General features: G+C 44.9%; 2 protein-coding genes and 1 non-coding gene across 6 annotated transcripts in view; 2 read left to right on the forward strand and 1 right to left on the reverse strand.

Annotated features, from left to right (window-relative positions):
- The window catches only part of USP20 (ubiquitin specific peptidase 20), a 39,131-nt gene extending 29,360 nt beyond the window's left edge, over nucleotides 1-9,771 (reverse strand). For 2 of the 4 annotated variants that reach the window (XM_053374107.1, XM_053374109.1), the window contains exons 1-9: nucleotides 9,287-9,771; nucleotides 5,598-5,695; nucleotides 4,799-4,852; nucleotides 4,497-4,559; nucleotides 2,978-3,109; nucleotides 2,274-2,370; nucleotides 2,076-2,145; nucleotides 1,496-1,609; nucleotides 539-617 (exon numbers count right to left, since the gene is read on the reverse strand). In XM_053374107.1, the coding sequence (XP_053230082.1) occupies nucleotides 539-617; nucleotides 1,496-1,609; nucleotides 2,076-2,145; nucleotides 2,274-2,370; nucleotides 2,978-3,109; nucleotides 4,497-4,559; nucleotides 4,799-4,852; nucleotides 5,598-5,678 (690 nt within the window). In that variant the 5' untranslated portion in view covers nucleotides 5,679-5,695; nucleotides 9,287-9,771. The remainder of the gene's footprint in view (nucleotides 1-538; nucleotides 618-1,495; nucleotides 1,610-2,075; nucleotides 2,146-2,273; nucleotides 2,371-2,977; nucleotides 3,110-4,496; nucleotides 4,560-4,798; nucleotides 4,853-5,597; nucleotides 5,696-9,286) is intronic. The other 2 variants (XM_053374108.1, XM_053374110.1) reach the window with 2 other exon arrangements.
- Nucleotides 9,772-11,087: 1,316 nt separating this feature from the next.
- CZH9orf78 (chromosome Z C9orf78 homolog) lies at nucleotides 11,088-21,000 on the forward strand. Its single transcript, XM_053374132.1, has 9 exons — nucleotides 11,088-11,262; nucleotides 13,253-13,312; nucleotides 13,925-13,976; nucleotides 15,034-15,104; nucleotides 17,083-17,160; nucleotides 17,725-17,922; nucleotides 18,416-18,552; nucleotides 19,785-19,883; nucleotides 20,751-21,000. Exons 1-9 carry the CDS (start codon nucleotides 11,180-11,182, stop codon nucleotides 20,840-20,842), a joined length of 870 nt encoding a protein of 289 aa, XP_053230107.1. The 5' UTR covers nucleotides 11,088-11,179; the 3' UTR covers nucleotides 20,843-21,000.
- LOC128407058 (small Cajal body-specific RNA 16) lies at nucleotides 11,868-12,047 on the forward strand. The gene has a single exon (XR_008328706.1). It is a non-coding gene; the product is annotated as a small Cajal body-specific RNA 16 (non-coding RNA).
- Nucleotides 21,001-22,981: the final 1,981 nt, after the last annotated feature.

The following is a 22,981-nucleotide window of genomic DNA, read 5'->3' on the forward strand; positions in this document are numbered from 1 at the left end:
TTTCCTTAAAAAAAAAGGTAAGATTCTAGTCCCCATGGTTCTGAATGAAAGGAAGAATGAAATAAAAAGCTGCCTATGCTGTTGAACTGTTAGTCCATCAAGCTCAGTATTGTCTACACTGACTGGCAGTAGCTCTCCAAGGATCTATCGCATCTGTACTTGGAGATGCCAGGGACTGAGCCTGGGGCCTTTTCTTCAGGCAAAGTAGATGCTGTACAATCCTCCCACAAAAAAGTTTTGTGATTGCTGGGGGGAGGGGCAAAATTGCATGTGGCCTCCAGAAGATTGCCCAGAAAGTAATATGGCCCTTAAGCTTAAAAAGATTCCCTACCCCTGCCCTATTATACTTCATGGCAAATGGAATCCCCTGCTTGCTGGAAGGCTACATGTTGTATCAGTAACTCAGTGTCTGCCTTGGCTCCCTAACTGAAACAGATGCTGTTTAACTTCTCACAGCCCAGGAGAATATAATTTTCTTACTGCAGCAGGAAGAGGGAATCAGAAACATCTGGGATTGCCCCTTTGCCATCCGCCTCACCTGTTGTGCGTATCCTCGAAACATGGGGTTGACCAACTTGATTCCATGTGACAGGCTGCTGGGGACGACATAACTTGGGCTGGTTTTAGGGAAGAAAAAGCAAAGTTGAAAATGTATAGAATCTCTGGAGATGTGCAAGATAAATTTCAAGTTCAAGGTGTTACAGGTGGTACATAGAGCCCCTAATAGCTTGGGGCCCTGATGAGTTTATTTAAACAAACCTAATTACTTTAAAAACCATTGGTCTATCTAGCTCAGTATTGTCTATAGACTAGCATCAGCTCTCCAGGGTTTCAGGCAGGAAGTCTTTTCTCAGCCCTACCTAGATATTATATTACATAAAATTAGAATGCCACTGGGAACAGAACCCGAGTCAGAAGATTGGGAAAGTATTGCCTAACAGAATGTAGATCAGTTTGGTGTCATTCTACAGTGAATATGTCTTTTATATAACTGACAGATGGAAAATCAGTACAGTCATACCTTGGGTTACAGATGCTTCAGGCTGCATGTTTTCAGGTTGCGCACTGCACCAAACCCAGAAGTACCGGAACAGGTTACTTCTGGGTTTCGGCGCTCGTGCATGAGCAGAAACACTAAATCACAACCTGCGTGGGCGCAGATGCGGCGCTGCGGGTTGCGAACACTGCGGGTTGTGAACGTGCTTCCCGCATGGATCACATTCGCAACCTTAGCGTCCACTGTAGTTCTTATTATTTTTCTTCTCTTCTCTTATTTTTCTTTTCTTCTACTTTTTGTTTTCCTTTGTTGTTTTCTTTTTTCTTTCTCTCTTTGCTTTTGTTTTAATTTAGATTATTTTACTGTATCATGAAAAAACTTTAATAAAATCTTATTTTTTAAAAAAAACACAACAACACCAGGACCTTCTGCATGCAAAGCAAGTGCTCTACCAGTGAGCTGTGGTCCCTACAGCCGCAGTGTCCTAGATTTACTCACCGCTTCTTATGCCACACTTCGGAAATCAGCTTATGGTAACTTTTGCAAAGTGCTGGCTTCTTGTCAGTGCGCACGAGACCGCCACACTCAAGGAAGAATTGAGTGAGTGGGGGGCTGATAGGAAGACAAGAAAGAAATGTGGGTTATGATTTATCCAACAACTTCAATTGGGGGCAGAGAGAAAGGGGAAACATTGATGCCTTTAATAAAAGGTGGAAGAGACCAAGCGGCTAAAAAAAAATCTGCCTGGCCCCAAAGAAGCCACCAGATCTGGCCTTCAAGCAGCCTTTGCCAAGCTGGTGCAACATCCAGATGCTTTGGACGACAACGTGCTGGCTTGGGGGTTGATTGGCTTTGTCGTGCCAAACATACTAATAGGGGGCTGATGGGAGTTATAGTGCAACACATACTGGTTGGGGGTTGATGGGTGTTATAGTGCCGTATATGCTGGCTGGGGGATAATGGGAATTGTAGTGCCAAACATACTGACTGGAGGGTGATGAAGGTCTGAAACATCTGGAGGGCACCAACCTGGCAGTCTGTAAATAGCAGTTATCTGAAAATGACTCTGAAAACCCACCAGTTTGAGAGAGCCTGGAGTGCAGCGTTCATGTAGCAGGAGTTCCCAAGATTTTTCATTCCAGTAAGGCCTAGAAAAGGAATGAAAAAGGAGAGGGGATTGGAGGCTTGTTCATTATGCCCACTGCTACGTTTTTATTTTCTGTGTTCAAGCAAAAAGGAAAGGGGTATTTTCACACTCTAAGACCTTTGGATTTACCTCTTGGTTTCAGGTCATCATCTTCCGACTCGGACTCCCCTTCATCAGCAACTGCGATGGGGACGGCTTTTAGGGAATGGGTGGGTGGAGGAGGATCCTGGAAGTGAAAGTTGGGGAGTAAATATCAAAGGCAATTCTGCTTTGCCACACGGTATATTTCTCCAAACTAAGAAACAACAGCTGAATTTTCTTTTTTCCTCCTGTCTCCTAATCCCTTCTCTTTTCATGCCATGTATTTTAGACTGTTAGGCCTGAGGGCAGGGACTGTCTCATCACTGACATTTGTAAGCTTCCAGTCATTTGGGGGCCAAAGAACGAGATTAAAATGCTTTTAATAAGTAAAAAAAGAGACATTTTATTATAATTTATTAAATGTGTATACCACTGTTCATCCAAAGATGCCAGGGTGGTTCACAACAGAAAAATACAAAATGAGAATATAAAAAACAAAAGCAAAACAAACCAATAGATATCCTCCTACAAACACATTTAAAAAGCCATAGAATGTTAATCAGTCGAATGTCTGGTTGAAGAGAAATGTTCTAGACTAAAGATAAGTAATGAAGGTACCATACTGTGTTGTAGATCCCACTGGTCCTGACACTTCTCTACTACATTCCAAGCTGGGATAGTCTTACACACTGACCACATGAGCTAAGAAAAAGACTAACTCAAAGCATCCAGCTTTGCCACAAAACACTAACCTGGTCCATGAATTTTGATGGAGGGACTGGTGTGTGGGAGGACAACCGCTGGTCCAAGAAAACCTCCTTCTCACAGGCATAGCACCATACCCGGAACGTTGTCAGGTTTACCGTCAGGTTGTGCTTTTTGGCCTAGCAATTTAAAAACACACAAACACAGATAGCACACCAATTAATCTGGGTTGCATCCAGCTATGTGGTGCAGACCCATCGAAATTAATGGGCCAAAGTCAGTCATGTCCATCAGTTTCAATGATGGGCTGCTGCTCTATGTAACAGTAACACTGACTAACAATCTTATTTTTCTGATCTATGGTACCCAAAAAGTGGGACTGTGAAATTGCACAGGCAAGATCCAACTGATCTTGAATTCTACTGCAATGCAGTCAGAGCAGAAGCAAGAAGATAGAGCCTCAGGTTCAATAAGAATGTAAGCATAGCTCTGCTGGATGAGGCCAAAGGAGTGCTAGGAAGTCCAGCATCCTGCTTTCCTAGCGGCCAAGCAGATGCCCCAATGGGAAACCCAAAAGCAGCACCTGAGGGCAACAGCAATTCTCCTCGCATGCAATTCAGAGTACCTGGTATTGAGAGACATACCACCTTTGATAGTAGAGGTGTGATATAACATCCCTATGAGGGAAGGTTGCAGCATTTGGGACTTTTTAGTTTAGAGAAAAGATGAGTAAGAAGTGCCATTCTAGAAGTTTATAAAATTATGCATGATGTGAAGAAAGTGAATAGAGAGGCATTTTTCTCCCTCTCTTCAACAAAGCTGGATGTTGGAATATTTAGGACAGGCAGTGCATAGTTAAGCTATAGAACTCACCCCCACAGGATGAAGTGATGGCCCCAAACATAGATGGCTTTAAAAGAGGAGTGGACAAATTCATGTAGAAGAAGGCTATCTACGACTACAAGTCATAATGGCTATGCTCTCCAGATAGCAGTAATCCTGACTAACAATTTTATATTTCTGATTGGAGGCAGAAATTTAATGCTACTTGGAGGTAGTAATGCTTCTGAATGCCAGCTGCTGGAAACTGCAGGAGTGGGGAGTGCTCTTGTGCTGGAATCTTGCTTGTAAGTATCCCACACGTATCTGGTTGGCCACTGTAAGAAGAAGATGCTGGACTAGGTGGGCTATCACCCTGATCCAGCAGGCCTCTTCTTACATTCTTATGCCTCAACAGGAAGCCCAAAAGCAGGACCTGAGTGAAACAGCAACTCTCCCCACTTGTGATTCTGAGCAGCTGGTATTCAGAGGCATATTGCCTCCAACAGTGCAGGGAAAAGATAGGCACAAGAATTGGCCACAACAGTGTGTTACGTTTCCAAAATATGTCCCTCAGCTAGTACAAAAAATTAGAGGACTTCAGATCTAGACAATACTTGTGTGTTTTCAAAGCAACATGGCTGAGAGAAGTGTTGAATGCTAAACATTTGGGGGAGTGTTACAATTAAGTTCCAAGGAAATTTTCATGGCTGCTCACTTGCTTCCTGGGGAAACTAGATCTCTTACCTGTGCATGAATGGTGCTGTGGTCAGCAAAGGATTCCCCGCAACCAACATAAGGGCAGGAAACCTGGAGTGAAACAAAGCCGATTGACAGTCACAGTGGAAACATGGCAGAGGAAATTCAGAGCAATAAAAATGTTGGTGGGTGTGGATACACACACAATACACAGAAAATAGTGCTACTTCACACCCCAAAGGTGAAAAGTCTACCTGTACAGTTCAGTAACTTGCTGTGAATGACATTTTACAACAGGAAGAATAAAAGTCATGCATGCAGGAAAATGTATTTGAAAAGTATGTCTTTACCTGAAGACAGGCCCACAGGTTTGGTCCCCCTGCTCCACAAGACTGGCAAGTACCCTGTTTTCATATGAGGAGGAGAAATAATTATCAGTGGCCTATCATCCTCAGAGACAGACTCATCATCAGACAAAGGAAAGGGAAATGATGCACCTGCAGATGCTGAACTCATATCAGCTCCAGCCAGTGTGGCCAATGAAGCTTGGATGATAGGAGTTGGAAGTCCAGCAATATCTGGAGGGCCACAGGCCCCTCCATCCCTGATCTAAGGAGAAACATTCCCTATGGCATGCAAAAAGATAAGAGAATGCCTCTGTTCAAAAGATGTTTTCCTCATGAAAGAAGAAATGCCTATTCTTCAATCAAGTGTGGGGAAACTATGACCCTCCCTACATTGCTGGACTTGGATCTCCCATCAGCCCCAAGCTGCATGCCCAGTAGTCTGGGATGATGGGAGCTGAAGTCCAACAATACAACTTGGTGTCCTCCTCTGGAGTTTGCAGGGCTCCAACTCCCATCAGCCTCAGTCAGCATGGTCAATGGTCATGGATGATCAAAGTTGCAGTCCAGCAAGCATGTGGATGGCCAAAGCTTCCCCACCCTGATGCTATGTATAACTTTTCCTCTTAGGAATGAGCTTCAGACATGTAGGGAATACTTAAGTCAGACTTGCACTGGTTTAGTAGTCCTATCTTCTCCCCAAGGATATTCTCATGTTACTGGGGATCTCCTCGACCCCAGTCTTAAAATGTATTTGTTTGCTTATGGATTGGGTAATTTTTTTTGCAAATGAATTTTTCCTTACTTTGGATTTAAGAAGCAGATCATCCTTAGTGACTTCACCTATGGAATCCAGGTGAGGACAAATGTCTCTGGGATCACCCATTTTGCACCTGGGTTCACCTGTGTGGATCAAGAGAGGGGGGGGGACAGCAAAACAGGTCAGATTGTTTTCACATTCAGCTTGCTCATCTGTTCATGTTTTAAATGAGAGGAGCTGAACCACAAGCCTGTCTTGTTTTATTTATTTATTTATTTATTTATTTATTTATTTATTGCATTCATATCCCACATTTTTCACCAAGGAGCTCAATGTAGTATACATGGTTCTCCCCACTGTTCTTTAATCCCCACAACAACCCTGTGAAGAAGGTTAGGCTGAGAGGCAGTGGAAAGCTGAAGGTCACCCAGTGAGATTCATATATGTATCACCAGCTTGTCACATTCCAGTGCAGAGTTGACCTCTAGCTAGCATGGCCTTAGCTTGACATAACCTAGAGCTGACTTCAGGTCACTGGAGGAAAAAAAGGTTACTGACAAGGAAATCTACCTGGACTTGAAAACTCTGAGCCTTGTACGGATTGACACAATCTCCTGTTGCAGGAGAGCAGGTATTGAAACACACTTCTGTGTCCTATGATTCAAAGGACGGTTTAGTACATGTCAGATGACCCATGAAACAAAGCACTCAGAAACTGGAAAAACTGGATACAACATTAGGGATACGTGGGGAGTTGTAGTCAAAACCAGCTGGAAGACACTAGTTTGTGGAGGAAAGCTGCAATAGAGTGAATAATAAAGTGGAACCATGACTTCTCATGACTTGGATGTCCATACTACATTGCATAAACAGACCCTAGTCTTGAACCGACTGCCACTTTGGTATGAATCAATAGGGACGGCCCATCCCAACACAGAATAGCCATCATGGCTAGTAGCCCTCAATAGCCTTCTCCTCCATGAATTTGTCCAGTCCTTTTTTAAAGTCATCAAAGTCTGTGGCCATCCTGTGGGAGTGAGGCCATACTATCCATTTAAAGCACAAAGCTTCCTCCAAAGAATCCAAGCAAATGTAGTTTGCCCTGGACACAGTCACAATTCCCTGCATCCTTAACAATATAATTCCTGGAATTTTTTTAAAAAAAATTTTTGTGGGGTGGTGGTGGAAGCCATGTGCTTTAAATGTGTATGTGCAGCTGGTATCTCTGCCACTTGAGGGTGCTGGCACTAGCAAGGAGACAAAATCTTAGGCTCTGCTAAATCAACCAAAAATGGTTGTTACTGTAGGGATTAATTTTCCCCTAGGCAGCGATTCCCAGCTACTGTGGAAAAGGAACAGATCGTTATTCTGAGTACTGGCAGAAGAGGGCAAAAACAAATGAACCTCCAAGCAACAATGACAGGAACAGAAAGCTCCAAAGTGCACTCGCAAGAATGAGCAGCCAATTGTCCTTCCAGTGAGCGAATGACGCATTACTCATCATTTTTTCCCCTTCAACAGCTGGAGCTGCTGCATCATCCAACCTGACATTTCTCTCCCTCCATTTCTCACAGATGCCTGCACCCACCGTCCCATTCCTGCAGCCACGGACAGACAGACACAGACAGTCCCATTCTTTTATTTTCTTTGTCCACTATTCAGAAGTCCACCATATTTCTACAGAGTTCTGTTTGGGGCAAAAAACGATTCCCAGAATTAAATGCAAATCAAACCAGAGACTTTGGAAACAATTGAGAATGAAAGAAAATCAGAGTCACATTTGGCCCTCAGTCCTGAGGTTCCACACCCCTGCACAAACAATTTACTGGCGATAACACAAGCCTTGAACGGATTAATGATTCAACTTTTTCTAGCAATCCAAGTATGCTGAAAGTCCGGAAATCATATCACTCCAAGCTAGCAAAGGCAATGAAAAGGTTTGCCATTCTTCTGGCTATAATTTCCTCTATCATCTTGTAGAGTGTCGTGAGCCATGGTGGAAGGGAAAGCCTCCATTCTACCAAATAGTTACTGACCTGCCATTTTAAAAGGCACAAGTGCATTTTGTTAAATCCTACATGCACCAAACCTTACTGTGACATTCACAGCTTTATCTGGGTGCAGGCACACAAGTCTGCCTACACAACACAAAGCTGCAGTTTTTCCAGTGTGCCCTCAAACTACCCAAATTTAAAACAAAAAGATACAGCATCAGAAACCTAATTTCCAATGAATTTTTGCATCCCTGAGATTTCCAAGGAAAGAGTGGGCCAACTCCCAACACAAGTCCTCTGTTGCCACCCAAAGGGCATAACTGACATCCTGTGAGGGCATATTCTGCCCTAATTAAGAAACATCAAGTCCACCTCGACTGCACGGTCCAGCTGTCACATCAACACCCTTGCGTATTATCCCAAACCAATGCTTTCCACCATCAAGTTTCCTACATTTAAAATAAGGTTAGACAAACTCCTGGAGAATAAAGCTACATCACTGGGTACTAGTGACAATGCCTATTTGCTCGGAATCACAAATAGGAAGAGTATTGTTGCATGGCAGGCTTCCTATAGACCAAGGCCTGTGGTCCTCCAGATGTTACTAAGCTACAACTCCCACATGTGCTGAGGCTGATGGGAGTTGGAGTCCCAACAACATATGGAGGGCCACAGGGTTCCCATCACTGTCAAAGGCATCTGGTTGGCCACTGAGAGAACAGGATGCTCAACTAGATGGGCCTTTAACCTTATCCTGCCGCCAGGCTCTTCTTATTTGTGATCCAGACATGTTCCTATGATTGCCCTTGTGTCAGTGTCACCGAAGACAAATAGATATTGCAGAACATATGTATTATTATTTTTTAAAGGACATATTCTATCTACATTATAGTTTAATGCTGAAATACCATCACTATCCCAGTTCAATGCTGTCAGTCAAATTCGATGTACATAATTATAGACAATTGAGGGGTGTAAATTTCAGACCACTCCGCAGAAAAGGGACATAAAAATCATGTTAAACAGTAACTAATATTAGGTGATCAGAACTTTGAAACAAACTCTTCCTTTCAGAGTAACTCATTAAACAACAATGCACACACAAATCCACAACCAAAGATCTCCCCCTTTCAAGAGGAAACATCTGAAGAAAATATTTTAAAATCCATCTTCATACCCCACTTCCCAAAAAGTAATATACATTACAAAGCTGGGTGAGACGGGGAGAATCATGAACTTGTCTGGACATATTCCCTCCAATTAGATTTTCCACTAAAAATAATGAACGGGCACAGCTGGCTGCCCCACCCCAAATTCAGCACATGTGACAGATTCTCCCCACACAAACCCAAATGTAATAGTGTTAATAAAATTATAAAGGCATCCACCCCTCCCAGTATATCCACATAGTAATAACAGGGGACTGATGCATTAATAATGCCCCCATAGGAATAAACAGCAGTTAAGGCATTAAGGTTCCCCATAATAATAAAGGGGGGGTTGATACATTAATGAGCGCTTTTAAAGAAAAATCAACTTGGACCTCCTCTTCCCACCACTCAAGCTAACGGTGGTGTGAATTAAAAGGGCTGCCCCCTCCCTTCATTCCCTCCTTGGATCAACATCAGAAAGCATTTTATTAAAACCCCAACTTTCAAGTGGCTGATGGCCCCCCCATACCGATTTTTTTTGGGGGGGTGACCCAATTTGCATCTGCCCAGCTCCAAAATCGCCACCTACCTCCCCGTTCCCTCCTGGAACGCTCTTCTCCGGGGCGACGGGCCAGGCGAGGCCGGTGCTTCGGGTACCCCAACTAGGCCCAAGGCTGCCCCCGCCCCGCGCTCATCGTCCTCTCTGCAAGCCTAAGAGGCTCGGGGCGTCCAAGGCCAAATGCGGGGGAAGGTTTCCCTTTCTCAGGTAGATCGCTGTTTACCTGCTCAGGCCTCCTCGGGAGGAGGAGAGGTGGCTGCCTGACAGCAGCTCGGATGAGATGGGCGGTTTTGACAGGAGAAGGAGCAGGCGGAGGAAGAGGAGGAGGAGGTGGTACCAGCAGCCGGGCTGGGAGGGAACAGAGGCGGGCTTGGAGGCGGGGATAGGGAGCGAAGGAGGCCGTTGCCACTACCGAACAGTAGAATGAAAATGCGAATTCCTCAGAAACCAGGGACGTTCTACTCATGTAGAATAGAATGTCCGTGTTTTCTGAGGAATGTTGGGCGCGCTCCAGCGAGCACACCCTGTTCTGTCAATGCCCCCCCAAGAGAAAAAATGGTGGTGATACGTGTGCCCCACATGGGGGTAGCCGGGGCGATGGCGGGGGAAGACAGTGGGGCAGCTGCCCCCCCAATCTAGTAAATCAATTAAAAAAAACTGAGGTTCTGCCCCCTCCCTAACATGAAGCCTGCTCCCTTAACATAAATCCTGGGTTACACCCCTAGTGCCCCACTAGTATGGGATCTGATGTGAAGAGCCTCCTGATCAGTTTGTGACTCTCCATAAAGCATCCTACAGTTCGTGTGTCCCCACCCCCACGAAAAAAAAAATCTGCCAAGAATAGTATCCACCCCATATGTCACCAGAAGAGAAAAATTGTGCCCCAAAAATATGGGGTTTAAAGGAAAGAGCCCCCTGCTCAGAATATGTGTCGCCTCCTCCAGCACCACCCCCCAAAAAATCCGTCAGCAACAGCTATGGCTTTTTAGAATATGGTCTCCGCTTCCTTGACAGCGGTTGTTGCCCCTGCAGATTAGAGGCTGGCAAATGTTGTCCCCATCTTCAAAAAGGGGGGAAAGAAGTCGTCCCTGGTAACTACAGAAGGGTCAGCTTGATATCAAACCAGGAAAGGTATTAGAATAGATAACTAAACAGAAAAGGATACTGTGATTATTAAGACCCAGCATGGGTTTCTCAAAAACAAATCTTGCCGGATGAATCTTGTCTTCTATGGAGGCTTTTAAGCAGAGGTTGGATGGCCATCTGTCATAGAATATTTAGTTGAGACTCCTGCATTGCATTGGACTAGATGACCCTCAGGATCCCTTCCAACTTCACAATTCTGTGATTCTATGGGCAACACATTGAGCCCCTTGGAGGAAAAGGTGGGGCACAAATTGAGTACTAAACCACTAGCGAGGGATGAGGGATTATGAATGCTTCACAAGCTTAGGAATAAAAATTAAGATATTTGGTTATACTGTATATATTAATCTGTACAGAGCCATGCACACTGATGTCGCTATGTAAATAAATAGATGATGATGATGATGATGATGAATGTTTTGAAGAACATACAAGTTTCCTGTAAAACCCCCAACTGCTTTCTAGGGGAACAAACACAAAGACACTCACGCACTCTCAGCCAAGGTCACCCCTCTCTTCTGCGCCCCCATGCGCGCGCCCCTACCGCGCGTTTGCACGTAGGGGAATCAGAACTAACATCAACCCTGCCGACCTCCCAAACCGCTGGACAGCGCCACACTCTTGCCCACATATTCTAAGGGCAAAGCGACACGGAAGCGGCTTCGGCGTGTCACTCTAACAGCGCGAGGAGCAAGGCGGAGACACGGAAGCGGCCATTGTTCCTCCCGCAAGCGACGGGGGGGGGGGAGAGGATTCGCCGCCAACACAGCCGGGGACATGCCTGCGGGGAAGGCTTTCCGCCGGAGGAAGGTGGACTCTGACGAGGATGACGAGGATGCGCAGGTCACCGAGGAAGTCCGGTGGGTGCTGGCGGAGTGCACGACACAAACACCCCACCTTAGTTAAACTTCGGGGGGAGTGCGGTTGGAAAGTGGTTTGGGGGTCGGGTTCTCTTGCAAAGTGGTTGGTACGTTTATTTTAATGACGACTGTTGTTGTTGTCCTCCAAAAAGCTCCAGGGAAGGTTAATGGTTCATTTTCCTTCCTCCGTGCTGTATTGTACCTTCACAGCAGCTTTGTAAAGTAGGTTAGGCTGAGAGATTGGCCCAGCTTCATAAAGTAAGCCCTTCATAGACTGAGCAGGATCTGTTCTCAGACGTCCCTGGTTTAATTAACCATTACATCACGCTGGCTCTTAGTAGGAGAGATATATTTTTCTACAACAGGGGACAGGAGGCAACATGTCCTTGAAATCTTCTCCTGGTACCTGTGAAGCTTCTGAGTCTGCCCCTCCAGCTTCCTTGGACATGAGCTCGTGCGGGTGGTTACCTTTTCCCCTTTGTATTATTTGTATGCTGCTTTTCCACCCACAAAAAAAGCATGCTCACTGTGGCTTACAACAAAGAAACAGGGGTGCATTTCAAACATACACCACAAAAACAATTTCATAATAACATACCAGAACCATGGGCTGGGAAATGGTTGCTGTGTAGCTGGGCCTGCTGTGGTCCTGCCTTGTACCAGCTGGGCTGAACTTGCCCTAGATGAAAACCTGGCACACTTCTTTCTAGGGTCTGCCCTGCGCAGTAACAGGTGTGAGCATTCTAGCAGCAGCTTGATGGTCATGTATAATACTACATACAGATCTGCTGCGACATGCAGAGAAAACCCAGACTGTGTTCTGTACTGTCACTGACAGACTTAGATATGGCAATATCTGAATTGAAAGACAGGCATAGGCCATAGGTTCAGGCTACAAGGGGTAAGTTGCCCAGTTTAATGCTTTTTAACTTTGGTAGACTTAGTTGTAGATTTGCAAAATTCACTTGTTATGCTGATTAAACTTTGCCCCTGTTTCAGATTGCCTCTGGGCAACATACTACTCAATATTACCAATTTATTCAAGACTGCCTATTTATTATACTGAATAAATTATTTGGTATATGCAAAGAGATTTGAGGAGGAATGTGAGCCCTTCAAAGTGTTTTTGGAATTTGAAACAGAATTAAAATTGGTAATCCTTTTTAAAAAAAACAAAACCAAAATATAATAATATACCAAAACCCACATTTCAGTACTATAAATATAATAAGATTACTTAAAACAACATGCAGCATCCAATAGCAACAATAACAAGGGAGCTTCACAGTTTCACCTTAGTCCTAGAACCACCCTTCCCATGATGTCCCCTTTCCTGCAACAGCTTCTTATAAGGTTTCCAAGGGCAAAGGGGGGGGGGCAGCTGGAAACACCCCTCCCATGATATCGCTCCATAGAGCAGAGGGCAGAAGTAAGGAAGAGAAATAGAGCTAAAGGGGGAAGAGTGTTTAATTCTACTGAATCTTAACTTTTATCGAGACCCCTTGGGAAAGTGATGTGTGCATGAGTACACGTTTTCTTTCTCTCGTGAGGGTGGGGGCTTGTCTGGAAGAGACAAGTGCCTGGGGTGGTGAGTGCTCACAACACATTATCAAAAATTCAAATGTGCCCATAGGCCCCAAAATGTTGATAATTCCCAAGGAATAATTTATTTCATTTTGATTTAATATTTATGTGCTTTTTCCAGCAGCAGGGTATCTAGAGGGGGTGGGCAGCAGGACACACTGGGCACTACTTGCACTTACCATGGGGCCTGCAGTGCACCTGAGCCACGCATCTCTCCTAGGAGTGACAAGGTGGCTCTGGTGCCTGCAGTCACCACACCACCTGAAAGGGTAGTGTGAGGCTCATGGCCACCAGCCGCCTCCCCCTCATGCAGGACATGGACTCCTGCAACCACCACACCACTTGAAAATGGTTTCCCATACTGTTGTGTGTTTATGTGTTGTGTCTCCCACCCCACCCCCCACAGGCTAAAACTAGAGGAAGCAAAAGAAGTGCAGAGTCTAAGGAGGAGGCCAAATGGAGTCAGGTAAGTGGTGTCCAGGAGTTCTTCTAACTGTAAAGATCCTCAGACTTCAGAGACACTGTGGCCATGGATGTCTTTGATCTGTTGTGGGACATTGACTTCCTAAGAAGCTCAGTTTTTTTTCCTGGGGATTCATTTGCTTTTGAAAAGTTTCAAGTATCCATGATTGCAAAACTAATTTTTGGGCATGCTTGCTGGGGCTGATGGGAGTTGTCTGGAGGAAGTAGCTTCTCTCACAACAACTCTGCAGCATAGATTGGACAGAGAAAGAGTGACCGGCCTGAGGTCACCCAGTCAGTTTCATGGCTGCGTGAGGATTGGAACCCGAGCCTTTATCCAACCTGATGCCCTCCAGATGTTTTGGACTACAGATCTCATCTTTTCCAATATCATATGATTGTGTTGACTAGGGCTAATGGAAGTTGTAGTCCAAAAACATCTGGAGGTCATCAGGTTAAGGAAAGTTACTCTAACCAGTACTCCTACACCACAGTGGCTCTGAATACTGTTCATTCAGGTGCCACTGGTTGCTGCAGATTGCCATGCAGTGTCAAACCTGAGAGCACACTGGGAGCATTGCTGCTGAATGACTTGAATTTCTTTTGTGTATTGAAGTGCGGCTGCTCTGCTCGTGGGAGAGAAATTACAAGAAGAAACCACCCTGGCGGTAAGATTGAACTTTTGTCATTTATCTTACCTAGATAGAACCATAAAAAAAAGAATTCAAGATCCTTAGGCACAGTTCATCACCTTTTCTTCTTTTCCCCCTTTGCCTGTCCTAAACAAGGCTGACAGAAACATTTCCGATTCCTAGCTAATGGTGTTACGTTTTCTCTGCACAATATTGACAAGGGCTCTGTCTGATCTGCTTTAGCAGTTCTTACGGGATCCAGTTGACCTCAGCAAAGTTAGGACTTCATTACTTACAAATAGATTGCCTTAAATGTTGTTTTAGATGTGAATGTGATCTTATACAGTGGAACCTTGGTTCTCAAATGGCCTAGTTGCTGAACAAACCGGCTCCCAAACATTGCAAGCCCGGAAGTAAGTGTTCTGGTTTGCAAATGTTTTTCAGAAGCCAAATGTCCGACGCAGCTTCCACTTGAGTCCAGGAATGTTCCTGCAGCCAATTGAAAGCTGTGCCTTGGTTTTCGAACGGTTTCGGGAGTTGAATGGAATCCTGGAACAGATTAAGTTCGAGAACCAAAGCACCACTGTATTAAACTTGATCTCTTTTACTCTGCTTCTATTGTGTGCGATAGATGGTTACCATATGAAAGAAAGTAGGGTGAATTAAATATGTGTGTTGTTATCAGCTCGACCCCTAGTAAGTGCAGAACTGTTACAGAATTATTTACCCTTAAATAAATAAATAAATTCATAGAAGTACAGCCTTACACTGCAATCCTGACTGGGTCTACACAGAAGTAAGTTCCACTGAATTCAGTGGGACTTAATCCAAGGGAAGTGAATATGTATGATTGCAGCTATCCTGTGTACACCCATCTGAGAGTGAGACCTATCGAGCACAGCAAGAACATGCCCTGTGACATTTGTGTGATGGAAATGTAGCCCAATGATGTACTCCTCTGGCCCCACCCACCACTGGAACGTGTCCCCCATGAAGGGATACAGCCCTCCGGCTGGAAAAAAAATCCCCACCTCTGTTATACTGCAATAAGTAGGATCAGATCATGGACTGTCTTCCTTCCTCTTCCCACCAGGATGATCCCTTTAAAATAAAGACCGGTGGAATGGTGGACATGAAGAAACTGAAAGAACGGGGCAAGGAGAGGTATGGAGAAACATTCCATACTCAGATAATTAAAAAAGAATACTCCCACCCAATAATTAGCAGATAAACAACTATTTCCCCCCTTCAAGCACCCCACACCACCCAAAAATATGTTATCAGACTAGCTGTTGCAAATCATTGGTGAGTGGGTCCAGCATCCTCCTCCAGGGATGGTCCAGCATCTCTCCTCTCCCTTTGGGGCAAGGAAAAGCAGGAAGACTATAGCAAAAGTTCTACCTGCTTTGCTGTTGGTATGGCTACTGCTAGCACTGGTATCAATCTATCACCCAGGACCAGTATGGGGGCGGAGGAGACCACAATGACAGCTTCACTCAGCAGTATATTGTTGGTGATACCATCACCACTCTTGAGTCCCTCTGTCTCCAGTGCCCAGTGTGCTGAGGAAGAAAAAAATCTAGCCAGGAGCTAGAGGCAGAGGGACTCAAGCGGCAGCAGTTTCTCCAGTGATATACCGCTGGTGAAACTTCCATTGCACTCTGCCTTGGCATCGCTGATACAGCTTGTTCCTCCCTCCACTTCATTAAACTGTTTGGCTAATGAACATACTGCTGCCGTCCCCTCAGGAAAGCAGTTCTATGGAGCCCCCAACCCGCCACCAGCTTGCAGGAGCCACCGGTGGGATGGGGGCACCGTTAAAATTCTCCCCCTCTACAGCTGAGAGAGCCCCTACCCCGCTCCTCCTTGCATGCGAGTAGGAACGAGAGCAGGGCTGCTCAGCTGGGAAGTGCAAAGCCTGCCCTTCCCTGGTGATAGAGCCCCGACCCCACTCCTGCTTGCGCTCAAGTAGGAACAGGATCGGGGCTGCAGCCTTGGTTTGGCTACCGCCAGGCTGCCTTCATCTGGGAGAGTGTGCTGCACCTTTCCTTCCAGAAAGACAGAGTCCACCCTCCCAGTGGAAGGCAGTCAGGTGGTGTAAGGATTATTTGATGCTGCTTGCAGGCCCAGCCCTTGCCAGCAGCCCCTCTCCCCAAGTCACAGATAGGGTGGCTTCACACCTCGCGCCTTGCAGACTTTGCCCGGGAGGGTGGACTGCATCTTTCCTCCTGGGGTGAACAACCCCCAGAGGAAAGAGGCAGTGCACACACACAGGCTAAGGCTAAGGCTGTCAAAAGCATGAAACCTGAAACGCACTTACCCACCCCCCACACCAGCAAAGGCGGAGGCAGCCTGGCCAAGGAGCCCCAGTGTCCTTGCTGCTCAGGCATGAGTGGCAGGGACACCGGACTGGCTCTGCTGGGGGCAGGCACCCTCCTGCCCCCAGCAGAGCCTGGCCGAGGAGCCCTGATTCCCTTGTTGGTCATGACAAGTGGCAGGGGACTCTTGGCTCACTTAGCTGGAGGCAGGAGCCTTTCCGCACCCCCAGCTGAGCAGCAGGCTGGAACCAGCTGTATTGGCCACAGCCCGCAAGGCACCAAGGTGAAAGTGCCTCAGCTCCCATGGTGAGAGCTGCAGCAGGTTCACCCAGCACCTCGCCAACTGGGGCCAGTGCAGCTTTTTACAACATCACAATTTATCGCCAAACCACAATGTTTGGCTGGTGATGCACTGTGATGTTGAAAACCCAACACCACCCAGCCCTAGCTACTGCTCTCCTGCTGCTGGTGGTGTTGGCCACCACAACATCTTGTGGGGGTGAATTTCACAGTTTAATTATGTACTATGTAAATAAGTACATTCTTTCATCCCATCTTCCAGCATTCAGCTTCACTGGATGGTCCCAAATTCTAGTATTACTTGAGAAGGTGAAACAGTTCTCTATCTGTCAAAATAAATGAAACTTTAAAATGCTTATCTTTGACTGCCTCAGAATCATGGTGTGGTATACATTTGCTAGCTCAAGCTGTAGTTTAGAGGAAACCATGGTTTGGCTTAACATCTCAAATGAGACATTGACATTTTAACAAATTATTTGTTACTGGTTAAAATAGCTCCCCACCTCCCTGCCTCTTTTTTCCAGGATCAGCGAAGAAGAGGACCTCAACCTTGGGACTTCTTTTTCCGCAGAGACCAACAGGAGGGATGAAGATGCTGATATGTAAGAATCTTGTCACATCCTATTTAGTAGACTAATTTGGCAGGAGTAAGGGCTCCTTTATTGTCCATAGTGCACACTTATCATTCTTACCCTCCAAATGTTCCTATTGGCGCTTCCTATTGTTCTGTGCTTAAGAACATAAGAAGAGCTTGACTGCTGGATGATTCCAAAGCCCACCTCAATCCAACATCTTGTTTTGTACAGTAGCCAATCAGATACCTTCCGGAAGCTCACAAGAAGGGCAAAAGACCAATAGCCTACCCATATCATTTTTTGTCATCACCCCTCCACCCCACCCCAGCAATTGGTCTTCAGTGGTACAAGTAGGATCTGCAATAAAATACTGCCAAAAATCAATATGGTCCCAGAGTCAGCCCAGTGACAATGGGCAGTCAGCAAGCCCATGGGAGGACCCTACCACCTACTCTGCTACCAACCAGAAATGCTGCCACCAAGGCCCTGCATGAAGGCCTGGTGTTCTGACACCTGAAACTTAGCAGGGATGTGCAGCCCCACATAGATTGAGTGTGTTCTTGACTCCTGCTCTTCTGACTCCCTGTTCAGGATGAAGTACATTGAAACTGAGCTGAAGAAAAGGAAGGGAATTGTGGAAAATGAGGAGCAGAAAGTGAAGCAGAAGAATGCCGAAGACTGTCTGTATGAGCTGCCTGAGAGCATTCGGGTCTCTTCAGCTAAGAAGACTGAGGAGATGCTGTCCAATCAGATGCTGAGTGGCATTCCAGAGGTGGACCTTGGAATTGAGTAGGTGACTTGGGTGGTACTTGTTTATTTCAAGCATTTTTACCCTTAAAAAAGGCTCTCAGAGCAGCGTGCAAATATTGGTAACAAGACAGTCTCAGAGCAATCCACAACCTCAACAAAATACCCATCAAATGGACTTGCCTGATTTAGGAACTTCATGCAAAACTCCAAGCTGGTGAGAAGTTTTAGGCATGTAGTCTATCTGGAGGTTCCACTGCGTCAAAGGCCTAAAAGAGAATCCCCAGTGGCCTTCACCCATTAATAAGCCAGGTTTTGTTTCCTAGCTGAATAGGGGTCTCCTAACAAATTTTCAGCACCCTGAACAAACTACAGCTCCCAGGATTGTTTGGGAAAGCCATGTCTCCTTAAAGGGGTATGATAGTGCTTTATGTGTATAGTGCTAGTGATGCTTGGGTTGCCTTACCCCACCAAATCTGGGGTGATCGTCTCTACTTTGTATGAAGAGAACCTCATATATTTATTTTCCTTTCAGAGCTAAGATCAAAAACATCATTTCCACCGAGGAGGCCAAAGCACGATTGCTGGCTGAGCAGCAGAACAAAAAGAAAGACAGCGAAACCTCCTTTGTCCCAACAAACATGGCCGTCAACTACGTCCAGCACAACAGATGTGAGTCTCGGGCATGGCTGTGTTGCCCTCTTTGCTTAAGGGCTGGTTGGGCAGACGCTGATCCAAACACTGGTCTAGTCCTCTTTGCCTGTGCTTTGGATAACCTGTTCTTTTTGAGGGACTGCAGAGCATAGGTATTGCCAGAGAGAAGAGAAACCACACACAAACATGCCTGCTGTAATGTGAGCAGGAACTAAATTGATTAAGAAATTGTTGTATGGGGGAATCAGTTCTGAGTAATCCTGGTAGGGAAAGGAAGCTAAGAAGGCCTGACTAGTTTTGATTTTGTATAGAATTTGGTAGCAGCACGTTGCTAAGTAAAGCTTGTTCCTTCTAATCCAGTCACAGTGGCTCATTTGTAATCTTTCAAATTCGACTCCTGGTACTGTGGTTACTGTCTTCTAGATGTTGGTTAAACTCTGGCCTGTTTTCTAGGGGTCTGAATACTACTACCAGATTAGCTGGAATCCTGAACTGATTGGGTAGACACTGAAACATTGTTTTGTAGGTCCCACTTATGTAACTTGCACTGTTATAATTTCTGTAGAATGCCTTGAGAGCATTGTTTTGAAGTGGTAGATAACCTATTAATGAATAAACTTACAAATGGTATTATCATCAGCATTACCACCATCATTTCTATACAGCTTCATATTCAGTGCTTTAAACATTTTCAGAACTTGGTAAAAAATATTGGCTCAAATCACAGAGAGCACTGTATTCTCAGAACAGATGTTTAGGTGCTTCTGGAAATGCTTTCATCCCTGATGTAAACGAAAGTACTGGTTCAGACATAATGCTAAACCCCGGCTTGGAGCTATGTAAATGAGCCTTTAAGGACCTTATGGTCTGCCAGCTCCCCTTTCCTCGTTCTTCCTTCCTTCATGCATCATGATTCCCTCCCTTCCTGGTTTCAAAACTGTAGTGTGCTGCTCTGACTGAACTAGGTTTGCACTTACCCATCACACCAGGATTGGAAACCATGGTTTCGAGAACAAGGCAAGCCATAGTTGCTGGTTCAGATGCCATGGCAAACTGTGGTTTGATGAAACCAGGACAAAAATCTGAATCGAAGCAAACCAAATGCGGAGAAGAGAAGGAACCTTGGAACCTCAAAGACATAAAAGGCTCATTCACAAAGCCCAATACCATGATTTCGTGCTGGATCTGAACTGGACCATTGTCTTAAGCTCTGCTGCCCTGCATTATTGTAATATTCTGAATCCTTCCAGTTTATCATGAAGAGCTGAATGCACCCGTACGGAGAAACAAAGAAGAACCCAAAGCCCGTCCCCTCAGGGTGGGAGATACCGAGAAACCAGAACCTGAGAGTAAGTTCCTGCAAAACATCAGTGTGTGGATATCTGGAATGCCTGTGTGTGTCCACAGCTTGCATACATAAGCTGCCTTTGTCTTCTGACTCTCAGCTCTGATGTGGTTAACATGCAGGTGGGGCATGAATTTTAGAGGGTCTTAAGTTTTACTCACAGTGGATGGATCCATTAAAAATTAACAACCTTGACAAAGTTAGGTCCATTAATTTCAATGGATCTAATCTGAACAAAACTTAAATACCATTTAGATACTTAACTATACATGGCCTTCATGCAGGGCTCTGCTACTGAGCTGCGTCCCTTCTCCATGCGTACGCTGCTGTTATTCTCCTGCTCCAGGAAATATGTTCTTATATTCTCTTTCATAATAATAATCAGTTCCCAGCATAATAATTGCTTGTAGTGCTGTGGATTCAGAAATAGAACCTGGAGATTCTCTTTAGCTATCCTGGCTAATTTGGTAGATCTTTCCTACCACTGATAGACATATCCTCCACCAAGGAAAATGGAATTTTTCATAGCAGCATGGACAATTTTTGGGTTTTTTAGCTTTGTTTATTTCACCCCTGAATGACAAGTTGAAATTTGTTCCTCTATGCAACTGTTTAAAAATATATAGGAGCCCCTGCCTCTTTTTTGCTTGTGGGCACCCTAAAGGAAGAAAAAAATAGGCATATATGATGTTTCCCATTTTTTAAAAAAACAAACAAACAACAAATTACATTTGGGACTAATTCTGGATTAGGTCTGGAAAGGTTGAAGGCTACCTCTTGGCATCACATAGGCTTTTATCTAAATCTCATTGCTTATCATCTCTTTATAAAAGTTGATTTAATGAAGGTTCCCTCTTTCTTTATAACATAGGGTCCCCACCAAATCGCAAACGCCCCCCAAATGAGAAAGCAACCGACGACTATCACTATGAGAAGTTCAAGAAGATGAACCGGCGGTACTGAAGCTGGCTTTTCCGGAATGCAAAAATTCCTCTTCAGACATTAAGGGCAAATACACAGGAGACTTTGAGAAGGTGGGGGTTCACTTAGAATCATCGCTGCAACTGGGAACTGTTTTTGTAAACAGCTTTGTTGTTGTTTTTTGTTTTTTGTTTTTGTTTTGCACTCAAGCAGTGTTTTATGAAATAAAATAAATAAAATCAACTCTTGATAAAAGGTGGGGTATAAATAAATAAATGATAATAATAATTACAGTGGAATCTCAAGCAAAGGGAAGATTCTAAGTGCATTTACCTAAGCCATGGGTAGGCAAACTAAGGCCCCGGGGCCAGATCCGGCCCAATCACCTTCTAAATCTGGCCCACAGACACTCCGGGAATCAGCGTGTTTTTACATGTGTAGAATGTGCCCTTTTATTTCAAATGCATCTCTGGGTTATTTGTGGGGCATAGGAATTCATTCATTATTCCCCCCCCCCCAAAATATAGTCCGTCCACCCCCCAGGGTCTGAAGGACAGTGGACCACCCCCCTGCTGAAAAAGTTTGCTGACCCCAGACCTAAGCCTACTGAAATACCCCCTCCCTGCTAAATATGGGAATGTTTGAGATCAAGCTAACACATGGGGTGGAGTGGGGGGGGGGACAGATCTGAGATGCAACTTGTGTGTATATGGGATGTGCCCAATCTCACTTCCCCTCATTAAGCCACACCCCATAAGCTTGATTAAAGTTGCTGAAAGAGTAGATTGTCTGGATGTTGGCAGCTTCCATTGCCCAAAGGAAGAAGTGTAAATAGCTCTCTGCAAGTGTGAATATTCCTTATGACTTCTGGGTGAAGAAGAGTAGAAGAGTTTGGATTTGATATCCCACTTTATCACTACCCAAAGGAGTCTCAAAGCGGCTACAATCTCCTTTCCCCTCCTCCCCCACAATAAACACTCTGTGAGGTAAGTGAGGCTGAGAGACTTCAGGCAAGTGTGACTAGCCCAAAGTCACCCAGCAGCTGCATGTGGAGGAGCGGGGAAGCCAACCTGGTTCACCAGATTATGAGTCCACCGCTCTTAACCACTATACCACGCTGGTGTTAGTTCTGCCTAAGCATCCTCCATAGGCCTGCTTATACAGCAGTTCCTGATTTGCCCTTCTCATGTTTATAATGTGTGTGTGTTTTCAATAATAAAACTTTCTATTTTAAAACACAGTTGGAGTATCTTTATTTCCCTCCCGCCTTTTTAATGCTTCACTCAGAAACGAGATTCAGAAGTTTGTGTCTTTTTTTTTTACAGGTTGCTGCCTCTGCTCACATTGTGTCCCAAACCCACCACCCCCATTTCCAGTCCCCCACCCTCCTCCCTTTACAACTCACCCAAACCCCCCATATCTACACAGGTCCTCTCATGTCCCTCTGTCCCTGTTTTATTCAGTTATCTGCTGTTGTTTAAAACCTGCCTCTTTTGTTCCTCTCCTGCACCTTAATTGTGCACAATCCATAATTGTGATGTGGCACTGCAAATCCTCCAATTAAACGCAATGACAGCTTTACATTCTTACGTATATAGAAAGAAATTCCACCTTTCCTTGAATGAGCTCAAGGTGTACATGATGATGATGATGATGATGATGATGTGTATGTGGTTCTCTCCCCTCAAATTTATTTGCACAACAACCCAAGCATTTAAAAAATAATAATATCTTCCTCCTTCCAGACCATCAGCTCTGCATTCTGTCAAGCTGCTCACATGAACTGTCCTATGTAAGTGCCAAAATCTTTGGATTGCATCCAACTAAGTTTTATTCTGAGCAGACTGATAGAAAATAATGGTCCCAAGTTAATTTTTTAATTCATATTGCCGCCCTTCCTCCTGAATAAACCCTATGTAACAATGAAGAAATAAAACACTAAAACATCTTGAACTGTCCAATGCAGATCCACACTGGGAAAGATCTCAAAAGGCTTGTTGAAAGAGGAAAGATTGCAGTAGGCCCCCAAAATATCTATAATACCTGGTGAAGGATTTTCCCATGAGTGTTGGGTGGATTCTTGCTACAGTCTGAACAGTTTATGTATTAAATAAACATTTGCCATATGTTATAAATGCAATAGGGATTTTGCTTGCCCCTTTTCTTCTCTGGCCATACTCT

The sequence above is a fragment of the Podarcis raffonei genome, chromosome Z, assembly GCF_027172205.1.
Source record: "Podarcis raffonei isolate rPodRaf1 chromosome Z, rPodRaf1.pri, whole genome shotgun sequence".
NCBI classification, from domain to species: Eukaryota; Metazoa; Chordata; class Lepidosauria; order Squamata; family Lacertidae; genus Podarcis; species Podarcis raffonei.